Consider the following 22,068-nt stretch of genomic DNA (forward strand, 5'->3'; position numbering starts at 1 on the left):
TGGGTAAGGAAGGCTGAAGACTGCCGTTTCTTGTAACGTATACGTAAAGGCTTTCCTTAAGGGTGCTGTCATATTTGTCCTGAGGTGCTTTTTGTCGGGGCTTTTTTTTTTTCCCGGGAAGTGCTTTATAGTATGAAACCGAGCATAAAAGTTCAGAAGGATCGTTCTTAACTGCATTTAGTTTCCTTGCGTTCAGCTTGCCACCTTAGAGTACATAGCGTGCTTGGTGTGTTTTCTTGAGGTTCGCTTGTACTTCGTGAAGAAAGAAGCTCTTCCCTGTGAGGGTGCTGAGGCGCTGTCACAGGGTACCCTTCCAAAACAAACCATTCTATGGCACATACATACAGGAAGGGATCTGTGTACCAGGCTGTGCAAATGATGTAGGATGTGAAGGGTTTTTTTTCTGAGGGGGGCAGTTTGCAAGTTAAACACTGTTCCTTCTTCTGCTTTCTTGCTATGTGCATGCAGAGGTGCACTTGCCTCATGGTAAACAGCTCCCAGCTTTCCACACAGGCAAGCACATGTAATTGGCACTGATTCTCTTATGTTGCACACTGGAGGATGGTTCTTGAATAGAAGTAAGAAAGATAATGACACTGATTTGCTTTCCTAAATGTGTAACACACTATTTGGATGGGTAATTTTGATGTTCCCTTATAGGTAACATTCCTTACGTTTGAAGATGACGCTCTTTGGGAAAATTGTTGTCATTAAGCGGAATGGGACTGATGGAATTAGTTTTCCACTCACTGCGAGTTCTTGTTTATTTGGAAGGTGAGATTTAGTTGAGTACTTGCATATAGCAAAATAATATTAGTGATTTTGCCCTGCAGATTATATCTTTTAATACTTATTTGCAAAAATCAATGTTTATTTGAATGATGTACAGGGGAGTGAAGTGAGATTGGACTAAGGTTAATTGTAAGACTAGAAAACTGAACTTAAATTTTCATTGCTGCTTTTTGTCCTTTACTTGCCAGAAGCATTTTAAAGTTTCTGGCCAAAGGAAATCTGGGGAAAGGATTAAAAGCAACAAACAGCTGACAAGCAAGTGATTGTATTCTTTTATCCGAGGCAGCATCCAGATAACTTATGAGTGAAGTGAGGTACATGGCTTTTGCTCGACCATCTTCATTACAGCAGTGCTCTTCTCAATTTTTTTTTCTCTTTTTTTTTGGTTGTCCAAGATAGCAGTAATGCAATCTATCAGCCAATATATAGATACATTATTAAAAATCAATAAGAACTTATACTTCCTCCTCCAGTCTTGAAACTCACTTTGGCTTTTGACGTTTGACGTTAGATAGGGTTTTGAGGTTGATCCAGCTGTTTTACATAAAAAACTAAAATCAATATATCTGGATGGTATATGTGGAGACTTGGCTAGATGACCTTGTTATAAACAGGCTGTAAATAAAATGCTTTTACTTCTTTTAAACTAGGTCTGCTCAGCACTTTACTGATTGATTGATATCTTAAATAACTGTAATTATTCAGTCCAGAATCAGATTCCATAGGGAAAGTCTATAGAAAGCACTTCAGTGTCCATAATACTGCTCTTCGGCTTCAGTAGAGCTGCCCAGACAGACAGTGGTACAAACATTAATTTCTGCCTGCCTGCGCCAGTGAGAGTTGTCAGGTACTTCAGTGAATATTGCCTCTGGTGTGATAGCTGATGTGTTTGCTGCTGAAGACCTACAAGATGTCAAAAGCATTAGAGATTAACTTTAAATAAATAAATAAGTCTGGATCCTTAGAAACAGCTTTTACTTCCTAACAGCTTTTAAGAGGGTAGAAGTGGTGAGACTAAAGGTGCATCCACCTAATATTGTTTCTGAGAGTGCTCAGTAACAAGTTCCAAAGTGCAGACTTAAGAGCATGTGCTAATATTTTATGAAAATATTCAATAGCTTTTCTTCAGCTTGTAAGTTGGGAGAGAAGTAATCTCAAACCAGCAGGTATCTGTTGGAGACGTGTCTCTTTTGGCTTGTTCTGAACAGCTTTTTCAGAACTTGGCTATTTCATGTGTTTTTTCTGGTAGGGATTTTCTGGTGTTACAAAAGTGTGAGCTGTTACTTTTTGCCACACTTGAAAGACTTGGAGAGTTCATTTTCCTCGTGCCTCTAAATATAAGAAAGTATCATGCTGCTGTACAATTATTAGCTGAAAAGTTGGGAAATCACCTAATTGTATAGTAATCAGATTTTTTTGTGCGTCTTGAAACTCAAATTGTATTTTCACCCACAGGAGAACAGAGTGTGATATTCGCATCCAATTGCCTCAGGTCTCAAAAGAACATTGTAGAATTGAAGTAAATGAAAACAAGGAGGTAAGATCCACATATTCTAATGGCACATGTTTTGCATCGTTGCATCTCATCAGGTTACTGAAGTGTTTGTTCTGTTTTTAGGCAATATTGATTAATTTAAGTACAGTAAATCCCACGCAGCTGAACGGGGCTGGTTTCCAGCAGCCTGTGATTCTGAAGCATGGTGATACGGTAACCATTATTGATCGGTCTTTCAGGTAAGTGCCAGCGACAAACTGTTAATGCTTCTGTCCCAGAATGTGTTCTGCAGGCAGGCAATGTGCAGAGCTTTGTGGCTGCAGGCTCTTCCTGCTGGATGAAGATAGAATAATAGAATGGTTTGGATTGGAAAGGGCCTTAAGATCATCTAGTTCTAGCCCCCTGCTGTGAGCAGGGATGCCTCACACTAGACCAGGTTACTTCCAGCCCTTCCAACCTGTCCTCAAACACTGCCAGGGATGGGGCAGCCACAGCATCTCTGGGCACCCTGTGTCAGCACCTCAGCACCCTCACAGTGAAGAGCTTCCTTATATGCAACCTAAACTTCCCCTGTTTCAGTTTGAACCCATCAACCCTTGTCCTATTGCTACTACCCCTGATGAAGGGTCCCTCTCCAGCATCTTTGTAGTCTCCTACAGGTACTGGAAGCTGCTGAGTTCTCCATGCAGCTTCTGTTCTTCAGGCTGAGCAGCCCCAGTTTTCTTAGGTACTGATGGCTGTAGAGAAGTGGGAAAAATTAAAATGTCCTCTTAGCATCTTAAGGAACACAAATTAATCTAGTTTATTTCCTATTTCTATAAAGATTTATACACCTTCAGAAGGCAGGATTGCATTAAGATACATTTTAATCAGCTTTATATTACATTAAGCTAAACCAGTAAATTGTCTAGAGGCATTCTGATTTTGTTTCAAGGGTAGTCAGTTGTGGGGGAAAAGTTAGGGAGCGTTTTGATGCAGTTAAAGCTTCTAAAACCTGATACATATGTGTTGTTGGGAGCAGCCAGCTATTGCCAGGTCATTTATCTTAACAATGGGAATTTTGTCATCAGCTATTGGATGAAAAAAAGAGTTGTCTTTTAAAATATCTCTTCCAGATTTGAATATCCTCTGCAGGCAACTCCAGGAAGGAGGCGTTCCTGGACTCCGAAAGATGAAACACTGCAGGTTAATTCTGTGGGGTTGTTTGTTAACAAGTGCTTTTGTATTAGTAGTGAAATTCTATTTCCTTGTTCTGTTTGCTTATTAGGAATAATTGTTCAGCCATGAACTACTTTTTTGTTTTAAAATAAAATAGACTTTTGGATAAATACTTAACGCTTTAAAAATTAATACTTTATTAATTTCAGACTTGTACATTTTCTGGTAATATATATTTCATAATCTATGTTCTTACAAATATAATTAAGCTATTAAAAATCCATCCTTAGCTTTTCCAAGGAGAGGATAGGATGCAGGAAGTGCAGTGTAGGCACTGGATATCCATGAGGAAGTTTGCCCTAGGGCATGAGCATTCTTTCCTTCCAGAATAATCTGTTCTATGTGCTTGTGCACTAATATAGTGTTAGAATTTATGGATATCAAACTATCTTTTAATAACTTATTTTCATTAGTATCTTTTTTTTTCCTCAGCAAAGTTTTCCCCCTTAAAGGGGGTACGTGTTAGTTTGTAACCACAGTGGCTATTGAAAGATGTTCAGAGTGTGTTGTAGTTCTCTTACTTGAGTTAAAAACTTCCACTAGGTCTGGTAGGAAGATGAGATACAAATGTGCTTCTAGATATTCTTCTTCTTCAGCTGCTTTTGAAGCATGTTGCACCATCTGAATGATGAAACAACATTTAGACTAGGGCCTCAACATTAGATAGGGCCTCAAATGTTCTGAAATTTTGGAATACTCTAGGATTTCACTTGAATGCTTTTGAGCAGTAAATAATGCATAAAGGTTTATAAATGTTGTGTGTTTCAATGTGCAGTTGAAAGCTAAGCTGTAAACTGTTGCTCTGCTGTAATATTGTACAAATGTACAGGTTCTTCATGTTCAGCAGGTGGCAGAAGTGGAATTACAAACTTCAGGATCTAGAAGCTTTCATGCTTCAGGTTGGTACCTGTTTTATAGAGGCTCTGCTTTTTTCTTCCCCCCTTCACTGCATTTACATTCAGCATAAGAGGAAAAACAAGGTTGAAAAGAGCAAAAGAAATGTATTTTAAGACTTTTCAATCCAAACACCATATACCTTGCATTGTCAGTGTACTATTTCTTTATACTTAGATGCTGTGATTTACCAACACACAAACCAAACAGTTTAACTGCATCCTGACGAATGGTAACAGTTTGCTTGAAATTGTCAAAATCCATATATTTTACATAGTGATTTGTGCAAATTGAGTTTAAGAAGACTAGCGTTAAGAAGGGAATTCTTAACTCTATGCCAGCTCTGCAAATGCAATGCAGTGTCAGTTGAAACTGGTATGTGAAACAGTTGCCTATTACGTTTTACTTATCAGTGGCATCAAACAAACACAACATGGCAAATCCACTTTTAGTTAAAATTTAACTTGCAGTTCCCTGGCCTGGAATACAGCTGGATCCCTTTTGAGCTAGTATTGCATTGTTTCGTGTATTCTTACTTAGCCAGAAATAATTTTGGAGATATATAGGAAGGGTTAGTTTTGCTAATTCAAATACCTGAATAACTGTTTCATGTACACCCAGTAAAAATCATTTAAAACTTGTGTGGTTATAGACCATAGACTGGTTAAATGACAGGACTTTGCCTTCCCATCCTTTTTGTCTTAAGTAGTGCTGATTTTCATGCAAAGATAGAAAGCTTGTTACATGGAGGCTATTTATCTACAGACAAGTTGTATTTTGTTGTGACAAATGACTGTTCTAGTGTAGAAAGCACAGGTTATTCCATGGTGTTCCATTGCAGTGGGTGGTTATGAGCACATCTGTATTCACAGGAGATGGGCAACAGGTTCCCCAACACTCTGCTATGATGCAAGTCTTTGCTTTGTTGTTCCATCAAATTTAAGGGAATAGCTTGTCTCCTTAGTAAAAAAAAACTTACTGATGCATTTACCTACATTTGGGTAAAAGCTTTCATAGGAAGATCTGATTTCCTGTTCTTTCACATGTCTTTCTCCTATCACTCCGTTTCTGCCTTCCTGGAAGTTAATTGAGAGGCTTTTCATGGTATGTCAAAGCCCATCCTTTCACCTTCATGTGTATTCTTTCCCATCACAACTAAGAAAAGTCAACATGCATCAGCAGTAGTTCAGCAGGTGTTCATGCTGACATAGTGTTGAGAACTAGATCTTGTTCTATAGATGTATAGATCTCAGCTCCTTGTGCTTTAAAAAAGCCACATAAGAGAAGGAGCTGTTCGAGCGAGTCCAGAGGAGGCTGCAGAGATGCTGTGAGGGCTGGAGCAGCTCTGCTCTGGAGCCAGGCTGAGAGAGCTGGGCTGGGTCAGCCTGGAGAAGAGAAGGCTGCTGAAGGGGAGACCTTAGAGCAGCTCCAGTGCCTAAAGGGGCTGCAGGAAAGCTGGAGAGGGGCTTGGGACAAGGGCCTGTAGGGACAGGCCAAGGGCCAATGGCTTTAACCTGCCAGAGGAGAGATTAAGATGAGCTCTTTAGCAGTTCTTCCCTGTGAGGGTGCTGAGGCACTGGCACAGGGTGCCCAGAGAAGCTGTGGCTGCCCCATCCCTGGCAGTGCTCAAGGCCAGGTTGGACACAGGGGCTTGGAGCAACCTCCTCTACTGGAAAGTGTCCCTGCCTGTGGAGGGGGGTTGGAACTGGATGAGTTTTAAGCTCCCTTCCTACCCAAACTAGCCTTTGATTCTATATGATGAAATGGCCCCTCTTATCAGATGAACACTAAGCTTGCTCACAGAAAACACAAAGCGAAGTGTGCTACCTCAGGCTTCCTTGGCTGCAGTTTGTAGATCATAGGACACATGGTGTCACGTGCTATGTCTCGTCTGAGGCAGCTCTGCTTTATAGCCTGTCTTTACCCTACAGAAGCATTGCCATAGTTCAAGCAGTATAGTAACTATTTAAATGCAGAACAAAAACCAGGCTGAATTGTGGCAAACTGACCTAAGTGGGGGTTTAATTCTATGCTCATAGGTTTTTGTTTCGCTGACCTGAAAGGTGGATACAAGCCATTGATTCCAAAGAAAAACAGAAGCCTGAAATATCAAGTGTCTTACCTTAAATTACAGATTACAACTTAAAGGGAACATTGAGATACTAATGCTTCTATTACAAGAGAAATTGTTACTGTTAACACAGCCTTATTTACAGTACTGTATCCTGGACCCTGCTGAATATCTTGGTAGAGGAAAGGAAGGTATTTTTATCCCTATTTATGGACGTTGTATTTATAGTCTGCAATTTTTAAGTAACTCTGCATCTCTGTTACTTTCTTTTGCTTTGCTTTCTTTTCAGATAATGCTCAGTGCAGAGGAAAAGATGCCAATGAAAATAAACGAAGTACAAGGGAAAATATTTCCAAGGCTTTACCTGTCAAATTACAAACACCCAAATCTTCACCCAGAATAAATGAGTCTGCTGAAAGAGAGAATTCAGTGTCTCCCTTTAGTAAACTCTATGAAAAGCTGAAAAATGAGATTGAAGTGAAAAAACCTCTTCCTTGGGGAACTGCAAAAGCTGCAGAAGGAGATGGGAAAAGTGTTCCTCTAAAACCAAGCGCTCAGATTTCAGTGTCAGGTTGTGTTTCTGATCTTGGAAACCTATCTAAAGAACAAGAGAGAGGCAGAAGTAAAAATATTGAAGAATGTAAGGTAGAAATCAAGCAAGATGTGGTCACTTCGGAGTTTAACCAGGTCTCAGCTTTCGGAAGTGCTACCAAGAAGAGTTTTATCATAAGTCCTCGAACATCCTTTTCAAAGGTGTCAAGAGATACTGGTGAAAGCAGCCACTTACAGGATAATAAGGAGCCAAGTACAGCAGGGAAGTCTGGAAGTTCTAGAGTTACAGCCAAACCCACTCAGAAGGATGGAAGTGCAGTGTTTTCACTGAAGCAGTGCCCTATAGAACGCTTGGATTATGCAGGTGAAATGAAAATGCACAGCTTCAGAACACCTTTGTATAAACCAGCACAACCAGGTAATACCACAAATGTTTCTGAAGTTAATCAGTGTGTTCTGTGTACACTGACATCCAGAAGGAAGAGTCCTCGGTCTATTTTTGTATCACCTACCAGAGAGAGTAGTGGAATGAATTCTGTAATCACTGATACTCCAACACCTCAGCGGCATGTGTCCCTGAAACATAGGTCTCTGCCAGGAGTTGCAGCTGAAACTCAAAGAGAAGATTCACTGTCCATAAGTGACAGCCTCAGACAACTGCCTTTGGCAGAAAATAAGTGTTTGAAACAAAGACGAAGCAGTAAACAGCATACACCAGGAAAACCTGCTGATGCGCTGAAAGAGATCTGTGACCAGGCAAACATTGTGAACTCAAAAGAAGAAGATTTGGAGCCTCCTGCCTGTTCTAATTCCAGGAGTCCCAGAAGAAATAACAAGGAAAGTCAAGAATTATCAAACAGAAGTGGCCATTTGGACACACTGGCTTCAGAAGAGTTCACATCAGAGATGGCATCTCCTGCTACTCACAAATGTGGCTCTGGCAGAAAAAGGCGTAGGCCAAGAAGCTCTGGGGTGCTCACTGGGAAACCATTAGAGACAAATGCTGCTCTAGAACACCACGATAAACCTACAGACAAAAGAAACAGTGGAATGAAAGAAGAGCAGGCCACCAAGGAGGATCACCAGGAGCAAGGTTTGGAAGATGCTGGAGTAACAAGACCTCATAGATTGTCATCAAAGAGGAGGTCTTCTGGAGGCACTGCTCTACTGAAAGACACTGAAGCTGTCTCAGAAATGAGTATTTCTGACCTGTTGGCTGGAGAAGAATCAGGTAAACCTGTTTAATCCCTCCCTGGTTGGGTTTGTAACTGAGAAATTCTCTTCCTAGCATTTATATGAGCATTTTCCTACTAATGTAAAATGTAGAACCCCCCCTTGCAGACATACTGCTGAAATATTTATCATGTAGTTACAATTGATCATCAAAATACACAATAATGTCTATAAAAGTTTGCTGCACTGAATCTGTTTCTCTTTAAGGTAGATTACCATCTGATTTGTTTCAGCTTAAAAATGCACAAGGAAGTGCTGTTTTTTTATGTGGGTTAAAATGTTCATTTGGAGTCTTCCCCATGAGGGTGCTGAGGCGCTGGCACAGGGTGCCCAGAGAAGCTGTGGCTGCCCCATCCCTGGCGGTGTTCAAGGCCAGGTTGGACACAGGGGCTTGAAGCAACCTGCTAGTGGAAGGTGTCCCTCCCTGTGGCAGGGGGTTGGAACTGGATGACCTTTAAGCTCCCTTCCAACCCAAACCAGGCTGTGATTCTTAGATCTGTTTTCACTTGGTTTTTTTAGGCAAGACAACAAAGATGTCTCCAAAGAGGAAAAGCGGTGAAGTGTTCCTTCAGCCTTTAGAAAAAAGGAAGAGAGTGTCTTTTGGCAGTCACCTGACCCCAGAGCTTTTTGATAAAAGCTTGCCTCCCAACTCACCCCTTAGAAGAGGTGCCATTCCTGCCCGGCTGAGCCTGCCCTTCAGAAACTCATCACGTGCTGTCCTCAGAAAGGCTGAGGGATTGAAGCACTTCGCAGTCCAGGTAAAGATTAAGACTAATCAAATTGCTGAGCCACTTAATGCAAACAGAGTATAAGTTCTAGGACTTCTAAAAGTTAACTAACAAGTACTAGTGAAATTTTTTAGATGCATGTTGGGATATGAAAACTTTAATTGCAAGGTAAAAAGGTATTTGAAACCAGCAAACTTCAATCAGCACTATTTTAACTTCACTGTAGGAAAGGGCTCAGTTTGCCTTTTATATCTAACTGTCTTTACTCAGGAGGTGTGTATGTACTCAACTCGCACTCTATCGGTCATTCTCATGCTCTACCAGTAGGACAAGGGGTGATGGGTTTAAGGTTAAATGGGAGAAGTTCAGTTTAGATATAAGGCAGAAGCTCCTCCCTGGAGGGTGTTGAGGCGCTGGCACAGGGTGCCCAGAGAAGCTGTGGCTGCCCCATCCCTGGCAGTGCTCAAGGCCAGGTTGTCCAGGGCTTGGAGCAAGCTGCTCTAGCGGAAGGTGTCCCGTGTCCTATCCCTACAGTCCCTAATGAAGAGTCCATCCCCAGCATCCCTACAGGACAAGGGGTAATGGGTTAAAACTGAAACAGGGGAAGTTTAGATTGGATATAGAAGGAAATTCTTTCCTGTTAGGGTAGTGAGGCACTGGAATGGGTTGCCCAGGGAAGTTGTGAATTCTCCATCCCTGGCAGTGTTCAAGGCCAGGTTGGGCGAGGCCTTGGGTGAGATGGTTTACTGTGAGGTGTCCCTGCCTATGGCAGGGGGTTGGAACTTGATGACCTTAACGTCCTTTCCAACCCTGACTATTCTATGATTCTAACAATAAACTCAGTTAATTTATTCAATTGAATTTGCATGTATCTTGGGACACTTTAAAAGTATTTAAGGCTTTATGAAATGGTCTGATGATATTTTATGCTGTTGTACTTACCTGTCACAGATGTAGATGAGTGCTTGCCATCCAGCTAAGTGCAGTAACATTTGATCTGTATGTATTTATTTTTTTTCCTACCAGGAGCTTCTTGAACATTTGCAGAAAGAAAAATTGTCACCAAAAAATCTGCCAGCTCAGAAATCCCCATGTGCCTCATCCCCTTCCTCTGGGAGGGCAACACCTAAACTGCCTCCAGGCTCTCCAGCACCTTACAAAAAGGGCCGTTTCTCTGTTTCTCACATCATGGCACCACTGCCAACTGTAGAAGAGAGAGATGCTGTTCAAGAAGACATGAATACAGAGGAGGAAGATGGTGCCTTAGTGAAAACACCTAAATCTTCTCTGATTAACCAAAATGATAAACCTTTTTTGACGGCTACACCTGACAAACTAGCCAGAAGTGCCCGACTTTCTATGAAGGTCACTTCCATGAAGAGTAGAAGTGGGGCTGTAGCAGTTTTCAATGCAAAAAGAAGAAGTGGTGCCTCCAGTGCCAATCTATTAGGTTTGTTTCAGCAGTTAATCCTTAATATTCATTTAATGTTTTAAGGAGCAGGAATAAAACAGAAGTTGGCCTTATTTGTTATGCAGAGGCCACCAAATGCTTTGCATAGCTGCTGAGGATTGTTGGGCATGTTGGAAACTGAATTGCAAAGTGTTACATTTTCTCATATTGTTAAATTACTAAAGCAAATGTCAAAGCGCAAATCTTAATGTTTAGAAGTTGAAAAATTAAAGAATTAAGGTTACTTGCAATAGTGATCCTTCAAGTTCAAGTAGTATTGAACTAAATCAGTTTGTTATCAAAGAAGTGGTAAATGCTGCATCCCTGGCAATGTTCAAGGCCAGGCTGGATGAGGCTTGCAGCAACCTGCTCTAGTGGAAGGTGTCCCTGCCCGTGGCAGGGATTTGCAACTTGATCTTAAAGGTCCTTTCCAACCCAGTCTGTGTTTCTGTAATTCCATCATTACAGCAATTTTCATTTGAAAACATGCATTTCATATCAGTCTAGCTTCAGTTTGTTTTGTTGGTGCCTTTTTTTATACGGAGTTCAGACCTTTGTCCATGGACAGGATGAAACTGTTTGCAGTGGTATATAACAGATATAATTAGTGAATAGGATGATAACGGTGTTAACCTGAAAATTTGAAGTTAAAGCATTTGAATTTGAATGTCACTGGTTTTGAGTAGTTTTTATAGCACTGGAAACATTATGATAGGGGAGCTGTGGCTCTTGAAACTTTGAAGAAGACATCTTATGGAGAGTACTTCACAAAAATTGGTGACACCATTTTTCCCCACCTCTCTGTAATGTGTAGAGTGGGTTTTCATCTGCAGTTTCTTTTGCAATATGAGTAGACGACCAGAGTTCTTGAAAATTGTGGATGTCTGCTTAGTATCCAAAATAAAATTGTGTTTCCAATGCTTTTTCAGGTAGTTTCTTGCAGGCTTGGTATGTGTCTATATCCCGAACACCATATCAGTGACACCTTATCAAAGTGCTTCTTATTTGCAGACTTTCCCCAACTTGCACAGCAGTTCTGACAAGAGAATAATAAATGTGAGGAACAGCATTCCCCTTTCTACCTCTACTTAAAAAAATAACAGTTTCTTTTATAAGATCCCTGTCTTCTCATAACCTATTTCTGAAGCAAATAAGGCAGATCTGCCACCAACTTACAGCCTCATTTATTACACAGCTCTAACTAATTCCCCAATTTCTCTGCTGTGGACAGAATGATGCTGTGATAAATGTAACCTTGCTTTGGGAATTTCTGGTGTATGTTACAAGGAAAAGGTGATATAAAAAGATTATGGAAAGCCTGTGTAGGTCTAAATGCTGTAAGCAGTATAAATAAATAGTCTCCTGACTACAATGTTCTTTGGGAAGGTGGTGAAGGAAAAGCTGGATATGCTCCACTTAGAAGCCATTTTCCTGATGTTAAATCTCATGTCCCACCAGGGATAAGTGAAGATATAATAATAAAAGAGACTTAAAGGCTCATGGCAAGTTTTTATTGGGAAAAATTATTTCCTTACAAAAACAGTGAGGATGGAATTGGGTCAGCATTTGGTTTTAGGATCTAGCATCTTTTTGACACTGCATGAAGCTTGTTTTGTTGAGGAAAGCCACACTGGGTACATGGACATTTGTTAGACCTCAGCTGAAATTGGAGCTTTTTCTCAGAGCACATTAAGTATAGTTGTCAGGTGATAACCACCACTTTCCTGTGCCCAGCAGCAGCAAATCCATTGGAATGATAAATAATTGTGAACTTCCCTTTATACAGCTGAGAATTAAAGTACTTATTTCTCTTTTCCTTTCTAGTGGCAAAATCTTGGGCAGAAGTGGTAAAATCAGGTGTTGCAAGACCACAGGCAAAGGCTGTTAGAAAGAGTGCTCGAAAACGAAGACTCCTAAAGAAGACAACCCAATCACCAAAGGTATTCTTTTTAAATTCTCTTTGTTTTTGCATAACCCCAAAACAACTTGTAGGTATTTTGCTACAGAAACTAGAAGCTTCTGAGCCTTTAATATGATGTGAAATGGTTGTTGATAGCCTTTTCATGATAAGAAATGTAGGTTTTATTTAAAAGGGATCTTCCTTTACTCACCTTTGTTTTTCTCCTTTCTCTTTCCCCTCTGCAGACTCCAGAAAATAAAATAAGAGGTCATTTTAGTACAGGACATGCACAGTCACCTGCTACAATAGTTGTGGGTAGAGCTTATTCCACTACCATCAGAACAAGTGGACGTGTCCCTAAAGTGATGAAAAATCCCACCTTGAAGCTAAACATGAATATGGACGAAAGCTTCACAGGTAAGTTCTTAAAGCCTGTTGCTCACTCTGCCAAGTGTGTCCTTCTTTTGTCAAAGCAAATGCTCATTTCTCCAAATCTCATTTGTAGGAATGGCTGAAATGTTTCAAACTCCAGAAAATCTGAGTGGAAAAATGTTACCTTTGGTTGCTGTTCAGAAGATGGACTTCACACCAACATGTGCTGCAGTGGATCTTTCTGAACTGCACACTCCTGAAGAAACTGGTATGTTTGTTATTTGAAAAGCAAGGGACTGTTTAGGTATATTATGGGGTAGCAGTCACAGCCTAGGTAGAGTTGATATATTGGGATGAAGCATCTTTCAACCCGTAAAAGGAACCATTGACTTTTATCATGTATTAAAAGGCATTTTTGCAGATCCAGTTAACTTTTTAGTATGTATTATTTTTCCATTCATTCCAATTGAAACTTCAGACTGTGGAAGTATTGCTTCAGGTAAATCTTGGCCTGAAGCATGGCATGTTCTTGGCCAGTTGCCTACATGTAAATCCAGTGACAAAGTTTCACAGCAGGGAGAGGTTATTGTTCAGTCTTGGAGAAAAAGGTCTGTTTAAAATGTCATATTGGAAAGAGTTGTATAAGGACGGTACTTTGTAGTACATCTTTTGCTAATAACCTTCCATAGAATCATAGAATAGTTAGGGTTGGAAAGGACTTTAAGATCATCCAGTTGCAACCCCCCTGCCATGGGCAGGGACACCTCACACTAGAGCAGATTGCTCCAAGCCCCATCCAACTTGCTCTTGAACACTGCCAGGGATGGAGCATACACAACCTCCCTGGGCAACCCATTCCAGTGCCTCACCACCCTAACAGGAAAGATTTTCCTCCTTAATATCCAATCTAGACTTCCCCTGTGTAAGTTTTAACCCATTATGCCTTGTCCTATCTCTACACTTCCTAATGAAGAGTCCCTCCCTAGTATCCCTATAGGCCCCCTTCAGATACTGGAAGGCTGCTATGAGGTCTTAGTAGCCTTCTCTTCTCCAGGCTGAACAGCACTGGCTTTCTCAGTTGCTTCAAAACACAAAGGGATTTGCAATGAAAAACTTGTACCGCAAGAAGTTTTAGGGAGAACAGAGAACTAATTTTTATATCAGATTAAATAAGAAAAAGAATCCCAGTTTTGATAATCACTTCTAAATGTGTGCTAGTTGTAAATCAGTCGTTGATGATTATTTTTGATTTGTAGAAGGCTCTAGCTGATTGAATTCAGTTTTACTCAGTTATACAGTATTACATTGCTTGGGTTTTCTGCTTAATTCTCTTTCCAAATTACATACATCTACTTATTTCAGGAGAGATGATGGTGTCACCATTGAATAGTTCAGATGCTTCAGAGCACAAACAAGATAGTCCAGGCATCTGTCACCTTTTGAGAGAGGAATCGCCTCTGAAGTCTGTATTTGATTCAATAGCCAGAAAAACCCCTGAGAAAAGAAATGCTATGCTGGAAGAAAATACTGGTGGGAATAGTTTGTCAGCGACTCCAAGAAACCAAGCATCTCGAGGGAAATCAGGAAGTAGAAGGAGGACTCCAAAGCAGAAGTTGGAGCCAGCTGAGGTCGTGTCAGGCATCAAGCAGCTGTTAAGGACCCCAGAGCAAAGGTCAGAACCAGTTGAGGCCTTATCGGGCATCAAGCAGCTCATGAAGACCCCAAAGCAGAAGCTGGAGCCTGTAGAGGCTTTGATAGGCATCAAGCATCTCATGAGAACCCCAAAGCATAAGTTGGAGCCTGTAGAGGCCTTGTCGGGAATCAAGCAGCTCCTGAGGACACCGAAGCAGAAGTCAGAGCCTGTAGAAGATTTATCAGGCATCAGGCAGCTCATGAAGACCCCAAAGCAAAAGTCAGAGCCTGTAGAAGATTTATCAGGCATCAGGCAGCTCATGAAGACCCCAAAGCAAAAGTCAGAGCCTGTAGAAGATTTATCAGGAATCAGGCAGCTCATGAAGACCCCAAAGCAAAAGTCAGAGCCTGTAGAAGATTTATCAGGCATCAGGCAGCTCATGAAGACCCCAAAGCAAAAGTCAGAGCCTGTAGAAGATTTATCAGGCATCAGGCAGCTCATGAAGACCCCAAAGCAAAAGTCAGAGCCTGTAGAGCCTTTATCAGCCATCAAGCACCACCTGAGGACACCAGAGCAAAAGTCAGAGCCAGATGAAGTCCTGTCAGGCATCAAGCAGCTCATGAAGACTCCAAAGCGTAAGTTACAGGCTGTGGAGGCTTTGTCAGGCATCAGGCAACTCATGAAGACCCCAAAACAGAAGGTGGAGCCTGTAGAGGCTTTGTCAGGCAGCAGGCAGCTCCTGAGGACACCAAAGCAGCAGTCAGAGCCAGTTGAGGTCCTATCAGGCATCAAGCAGCTCCTGAGGACCCCGCAGCAGAAGCCAGAGCCAGTTGAGGCCTTGTCCGGCATTAAGTTGCTCATGAAGACCCCACAGCAAGAGTTGGAACCTGTTACAGACGAAAGTGCCTTTAAAAGATTGATGAAGGCTCCAGCACAAAACAGGGAAGCTGTTACTTTAACCAAGAAAGCTCCAAAGGTGAAATATCAACCAGTAGAAGACATGATTGGGGTCAGCCGCATTTTCAAGACACCGAAGGGGAAAGCTGAACCCACAGAAGATGTGTTTGATATTAGTAGACTAGTGAAGACTCCAAAAGAAAAGTATCAACCAGTTGATGATTTTGTGGGTCTGCAAAGGCTTATGGCAGAGCCCAGGCAAAAATGCTCTGACTCTGAAGTGGACTATGCTGGAGTTGTGGAGATGTTTGAAGCTCCAGAGGAAACTGAGGTAAAATACTTTCTTTAGCTTTTGGAAGGAATGCTTTTAGACTTTGAAACCTGTGGTTGAAATGCATTCTTAGGCCTCCTAGTGTCACATCTTGTATGTTACAACACTTCAAATACGTTATGCCCATAAAAGCTGGAGGAAAGGCAACCTTCTAGAAAAGCATCCCATGTTGACTTGAGAACTGTAAAGATGGCAGTCTTAGTTCCTTGGGAGCTTTGTCCATGTGGATGCCCTTTGCTAGAAACCACAGCTTATTGCAATTTGAATCAGAACACCTTTTTTTTTTCTGGTCATTTGTTCCTATAAGTGCTTAAAGCACCTTTTAAATTGCTTAAAAACTATCACCAAGTTCTGTCTCAACCATCCTTTTCCATAAGCAAGGGGTATGGTTGGTTGGTTTGCTTCATACCCTATAGGTTGAATTTTAAGCTATCTTTTTATATTCCCATCCAAACCTTTTGACAAAGCATTTTACCACATGGCCAATAAGTTGCTCTCTACGTCCCCAAGTCTTTCATTCATTGCTTCTGGAATGCATGCCTATTTTGTAGACATATATATATATATAATATTTTCTGTGTTAATACGCATTTTCTCTGAAGGAGCTCTGTGTAAGTAGTTACTGAGGTTGCTCTGGGTCACCATTCTGACCTTAGAATTCACAGCTTCATCACTGGTCATTTGTGAATTTTTAGTATTCATTTTTAAATTCATTCCAAGATCATAGAACCATGGAATAGTTTGAGTTGGAAGGGACCTTAAAAGTTCATCCAGTCCCAACCCCCTGACACAGGCAGCGACACCTTCCACTAGAGCAGCTTGCTCCAAGCCCCTGTGTCCAACCTGGCCTTGAACACTGCCAGGGATGGGGCAGCCACAGCTTCTCTGGGCACCCTGTGCCAGCGCCTCAGCACCCCCACAGGGAAGATCCATAGGTAAAATGCTGCGTATCACTGGACTTCGTGCTCATCAGTGGAGAACCAGTACAAACCACTCAAAATTATTTGGCCTCAATACCCCAAATTCCTTTTGAGCATTCATTTAGACACTTGTCAGGCATTTTATTAATGACCTTTTTAACTCTGTGAAGTGTTTGTTACCTTTCACTTTAAAAACTGATACACTGGCTTAGACGGCCAGTATTAAGTTTCATAGATTTATTTGCAAATATCATATTTATATGGATACAGTTATAAAACTGATTTCATTTTATAGAAAAGTACTTTCTAAGACTTCAGATATTTCTGTGCACTGACTTTGTATTGGTTGGCTCTAGTATTTGTTGTCTTCTCAGACATGCATTGACTGATTAACATTTATTTCCTTAGGTCAAATCAGTAAAAGCTATGGATTCCAAGCAAGAAGATGCTGCACCTTTTTGTACTGATTCCACAGGTAAACATGGTAAGTGCAAATATGTTAACAAGAGAAATAATGGACATAGAAGTTAATATATATTGTTACGAAGTTTTAACATATGTTTTAGAAACTCCAGAATACATAGCGTTAAATGTTCATAGCTCATGGAATTTGTGTAGTCATCCTTAAGGAACACCAGGTGCTGGTAGAAGTAGCAGTGTAGTAGCTTGTTGGTGTGGTAATGTTGGCTTCTGTTTCCATACCAGTAAAAAACCTGATGTGAAAGTCTCCCTGAAGTTATCTTTCTTTTAAAAGACTTTCAAGAGCACAGCTTAAACCTAGGAATGCTGTCTATCAAATGAAACAAGTTGGTCAGAAGCCTGATGTTTATCTTAGGAATTGGTTAAAATCTGTTTTTATTTTTAAATGAAGAATAATAAGTGTAGTTTGTTTAAGCAAGATGACTTAGGGAAGTGTTCTTAGGAATATCAAAACTCACAGATCTTTGATCAGGTGTAGTAATGTTTAATGCTTGTTTGTGCTTTTTTCCATGTAAAAACTTTGAATGGGGAACAAAACCTGGTTTAGAAGGCAAAGGAAATATTTCAGAAGGTGAAGATTCCCAGCAGAAGGAATCAGCTAGTGCAGGCCTGTCTACCCAGAGAAGAAAAGGCAGACCAAGGAAGAGAGTACATCCTGCTTCAACAGAGTACTGCAAAAGGGAATTGAATTTAAAAGAATTGCAAAGTGTGGAAAAAAAGAGCATCCAAGTGGAGATGGAAGCTAAAAATGAAGGAAGAGGAAGGAGAAAAAACCGTCATGTACAAGAAGAAACTGTTTCAGAGGCTCCTGAACAGGAAAAAGTTGACATTGTTTCATCTGCGGAACCGCATGGAGCTACTCAAAGACCCAGAAGAGGTAAAAGGAAAGACCAAAAGGAGTTAAAACGTCCAAGTGAGAATCCCGAGACTTGTGACAAAGATTCTCCTGTGCTGCAAGAGGAGAAACGGACTTTGCAGAAACGTGGCATCAGTGACATAGTGGAAGCTGAAGATGGTCCAATATTAAGGACAGGAAGTGCATTGAGTAGCACTGAAAATGAAAACTGTCATCTGCAAACAGGTTTAGAAGAAACTGAAAACAAATCTAATGAAGGTGATGTAGAAGACAGTGAAGAAATGCTTCTGTCACCTAGGAGCAGAGTTAGAGGAGTAAGAAAAGTAGCAAGCCCAGAACCATTGATTCCACCTAAAAAAGGTAGAAGAGCTAGAAATGACCAAATTCAGCAAGCTGCTTCAGTGGCTCTTCACAGGGCAAGGAAACTTCGTAAAGACCCATCAGAAAAGATGCTACAAAGAGAAGAGACTTCTGTCAAAGGTACTGAGGCTGCCACAGCAGAAGAACCTGAAAATGGAACTAAACTTGAAATAAAGATACCAGAGAAAAGAGTGAAGTCTTTAAGAAGTGCTGGAAAGTACTCAACTGAAGTAAAAGCGGACACTGGTGGGATGGCACTTGAAAAGATAGAAACCATTCAGAAAACTGAGGAAACTTCAGCTGAAGCTGGTATTGAACCCATCAAAAATGTGATAAAAGCATCTCAGGGGGATGAAACAGAAAATGCTCAGGAAAATACAACAGAGGCATTTCAAAAATTCAAGGCAGAGTCGCCTTCTGGGGAGAGAAACAGAAAGTCAGTCACTGCAAACAGAAATGCAGGGAAGGAAACAAGAACTAGAAACAGGAGAGGCAAAAAAGACTCCGTGGAGAAAAAGTCTGATGAATTTGCCAAAGATGTAAAGAACCTAGAACTAATTTCTCCCCAAATCAAGTCAGAAGCAGAAGTGGATGAATCTTCTCTCCAAGATTCTGTTGGCTCTGTTTGTGTCAAGAATGCCTACCAAGTCATGAAGGACAAGAACACCCCAACTGCCACACCAGAACCTGCTGCAGACAGTGATGGTCTTGCTCAGAGCCGTCCAAAGCGGACAAGAAATGACCAAAGAATAAAAACCACAAAGCAAACTGAAACCCTGCAAGAGAATCAAGCCCACAGTCATGGACTGGCATGTCCAAGAGGTAGAGGTAGAAAAGTTAAATTTGAACTTGAAGAAGCGAGTTCCAAAGCGGTTGAAGGAAACAGGAGTTTACCTGAGGATGGCAAAGGAATGACTGACAAAGAGAGCCCACAAGAGACTTCAGAAAATCCTTCTTCACAAGTAAGAAGGAGCAGAAGAAAACAAGCTGATGCCATTCCACAAATAGCTTGTTCTACCCTTATGGAAAAACAAACCTTAACTGCAGAGCATAGTAAAGATGAGGCTTCTACAAAGGAGCAAGATTCAGCTTTGGAAGCTGCTCCCTCTTCAACAGAAGACATTCCGCTGAGACGAGGGAGAAGACGAGAGGTTGCTGCAGCATCACAAACATCTCGATCTCTTTCTACGAGAAGAAGATGTGGGTTGCTGGAAGGTGATGATAAAAAAATGACTGTAAGAGAAGATCAAAATCCAGCTTTGGGAAATGAAACTTTGCAGTCAAAAGCAAATGCATCATCAAGGGAAGAAAGGCAAAAGATTGATCTGGCAGCAGAGGCAAAAAGTTCATCTCCTCTCCAGAGAAAGTGTGGCTTGTCAGAAACTGATGGTAAAGAGGAGGGCACCTATGAAGAACAAAATGTGCCTTTGGAGACAGTGTCCTGTGCAAAAGAGAAGCCATTGGGAAGGGGCAGAAGGAAACAAACTGCTCTGGCATCACACACAGCTACTTACATTCCTCTTAGAGGAAAACGTGGTTTGCCAGCAGACAATGGTAGCGAAGAAGCTCCTAAAGAAGATCAAAATGTTCCATTAGAAACTTCTGATTTGTCTGTAAAACAAAATCAACTGAGAAAAAGCAGAAGGAAGGAAACCACCCTCTTGTTGGAAGCCACAAGTTCTGCTTCTCTTGAGGGGAAACAGGGCTTAGCAAAAGAAAGTGGTAGAAAGACTAATCATAGGGGAGCAAAAAAGCTGCTTTTGGAGAATTCTATTTCCCAAGAAAAAAATGATCCTTCAAAAGGGAGCTCAAGGGAAACAATCACCACACAGGCTGTTAGTTCCACCTCATTTCAGGCTTTGCCAGAAGAGGGTAAGAGTGAAACTCCTGAAGAACAACGGAGTGTGCTTTTGGAAGCAGCTCTGTCTGCAAAAGAAAATCCATCAAGAGTGGGCAGAAAGAGAACAACTTCTTCCGCATCTGAAGAAACTAGTTCCACTTCTCTTGGTGAAAAACCTGTCTTGCCCAAAGTCAGAGGCCAAAAGAGGATTCTTAAAGAAGATAAATGTGCATCTCTAGCAAATAACTCATCTCAGGAAACCACAAGGCAATTGAGGAATAAAGGTAAAAGGGTAGAATTAAAATTGGAGGCAGCTACTTCTCACTGCAAAAACGGTGACTTGCCAGAAAATGGCAAAGCTTCAGAAGCTCAAGAGATGTGTTTGACATCCACTGGTTCTGAGCGAAATCATCAGTCTGGAAAAGAAGAAGAGGTTACCTCTGCACCACAGGCAACTCCCCCTTCTCGCAACAGGAAACGTCAGTTGCCAGCAGATGATTTGCCAGCCAAAAAACTAAAGTTAGGTGAGGCAAGAATTTCCTCTCCATTTTCTAAGCGTAGCTCAGTTATCTACAGATACAACAATAACATGTTCACAGTTTTAATGTTGCTGGGGGCTGCCATGTTCTAGTGGAGATAGAGAGTACGTCTTCAACATAGGAGGAAGACTTCGGTGAATGGGATCTATGTTATCATAGAATCATAGAATGATTTGGGTTGAAAAGGGCCTTAAGCACCTACACAGGTGCTTACTCTATACAGTTAAAAACTTGACTTTCCAGCTCTGTCTGGACCATGAAACACCTACTACATATTTATTTTTGCAGGATTTTCCTTTGGTGTTGGATATGTTTTAGTTTTACGTATCAGTAGAAGGAATTTTAGCTGAAATGGCAGCTAATTGGTTTTGGTGCTCTCATTAATGTTAACCTACTTTCCGAAATAGCTGTAAGTCCTAAGGGATCTATCTTAAAGGGTATCTTAAAGGATGTGCACAAGTATGGGGTTTGTAGCTGGCTTGGTGAATTCATAGATGTAATCTTTGGGATGTGGTCACTGGGGACACTGGCTTGGTGAATTCATAGGTGTAATCTCTGGGATGTGGTCACTGGGGACATTGCCATTAAGAACAATGTAGCTGAGGGTTGAATTTTGTATAAAATGTTTGATTTATGGTACAAATTCACTTTGTTTTTGTGTGCAAATAGAGAATGATGGAAATCCAGCACCACAAAAAGGAAAAAGAAACAAAGATAAAGAAGAACCTGAGAGGAATTTAACGGCTACTCGGAGTGCTCGAGGGATGGACAGGAAGACAAGATCAAACACAAGAGCAAGGGCAAAAGCAAGAAAATAAGTCTCAACAACAATCACAGCACCAGTTTTTAAATCAATTCAGTAACTGAAATGTCAGGTGTTTAGTGTGAATTGATTTGCACTTGGATTTGAAGCTCAGATTTTGTAAAGCAATAGTTGAATTATGATGTTATGAAAATATATTTCTTACTGTGTTTACAAGTAGGGTGTAGGTTCTGGTTTTAGTAGATTCATGTGTAGTGGTTTCTGACCCATGGGGTGCTTCTGCAAAACTGCAAACTTTAAACCTAAATCTTTTTATACCAGTGTTTATCCCCTTTTCTGTTGATCAGCAGCCAGGAAGCCATATTACTTTACTGCTAGTTTAATTGTAAGCTATTTTCTGCTTAGATTTGAATGTGCTTAAGTCTGGTTTTTCATGAGAGTTCTGTAAATATTCTTTAAAAGAAGCGCTGGAGGTATCAGCAAAATTCTGATGTTGAATTTGTAATAAGTTTAATAAGTTTAAAAAAACCCTTAAGTTCGTTGTATTGAAAAATGCACATTTGTGGAAGTCATTAAATTTGTAAACAATTTTGGACTGGTGTGTTTTGTGTTCTTGACAACAGTGAAGGATGTGTCATTACTGTCCTCTTACAAGACAACCATGTATATGAGGCCCTCAGTGATAGGGTTTATTGGTGGTCTTTGTCATGCTGGGGGAATGGTTGGACTTGGTGGTCATAAAGG

At 40.9% G+C, this 22,068-nt stretch overlaps 1 protein-coding gene across 4 annotated transcripts; it reads left to right on the forward strand.

The window, feature by feature from the left end:
- The first annotated feature begins 639 nt into the window (after positions 1-639).
- On the forward strand, positions 640-21,830 carry MKI67 (marker of proliferation Ki-67). 4 transcript variants are annotated; one of them, XM_061346747.1, is made up of 16 exons: positions 640-774; positions 2,248-2,329; positions 2,411-2,526; positions 3,403-3,472; positions 4,335-4,404; positions 6,760-8,253; positions 8,775-9,013; positions 10,010-10,433; positions 12,258-12,373; positions 12,579-12,750; positions 12,839-12,973; positions 14,068-15,113; positions 15,174-15,566; positions 16,895-16,970; positions 17,514-20,546; positions 21,231-21,830. In XM_061346747.1, the coding sequence occupies exons 1-16, from the start codon at positions 683-685 to the stop codon at positions 21,377-21,379; spliced, it is 7,707 nt and encodes a 2,568-aa protein (XP_061202731.1). In that variant the 5' UTR covers positions 640-682; the 3' UTR covers positions 21,380-21,830. The 4 variants fall into 4 exon arrangements, with proteins under 4 accessions (XP_061202731.1, XP_061202728.1, XP_061202729.1 ...); XM_061346744.1 differs by having other exon boundaries at positions 14,068-15,566; XM_061346745.1 differs by having other exon boundaries at positions 4,350-4,404; positions 14,068-15,566.
- Positions 21,831-22,068: the final 238 nt, after the last annotated feature.

Source organism: Neopsephotus bourkii, unplaced genomic scaffold (genome assembly GCF_033783945.1).
Source record: "Neopsephotus bourkii isolate Nb327-2 ecotype Australia unplaced genomic scaffold, CSIRO-AGI_Nbou_v1 NB_274, whole genome shotgun sequence".
NCBI lineage: Eukaryota > Metazoa > Chordata > Aves > Psittaciformes > Psittacidae > Neopsephotus > Neopsephotus bourkii.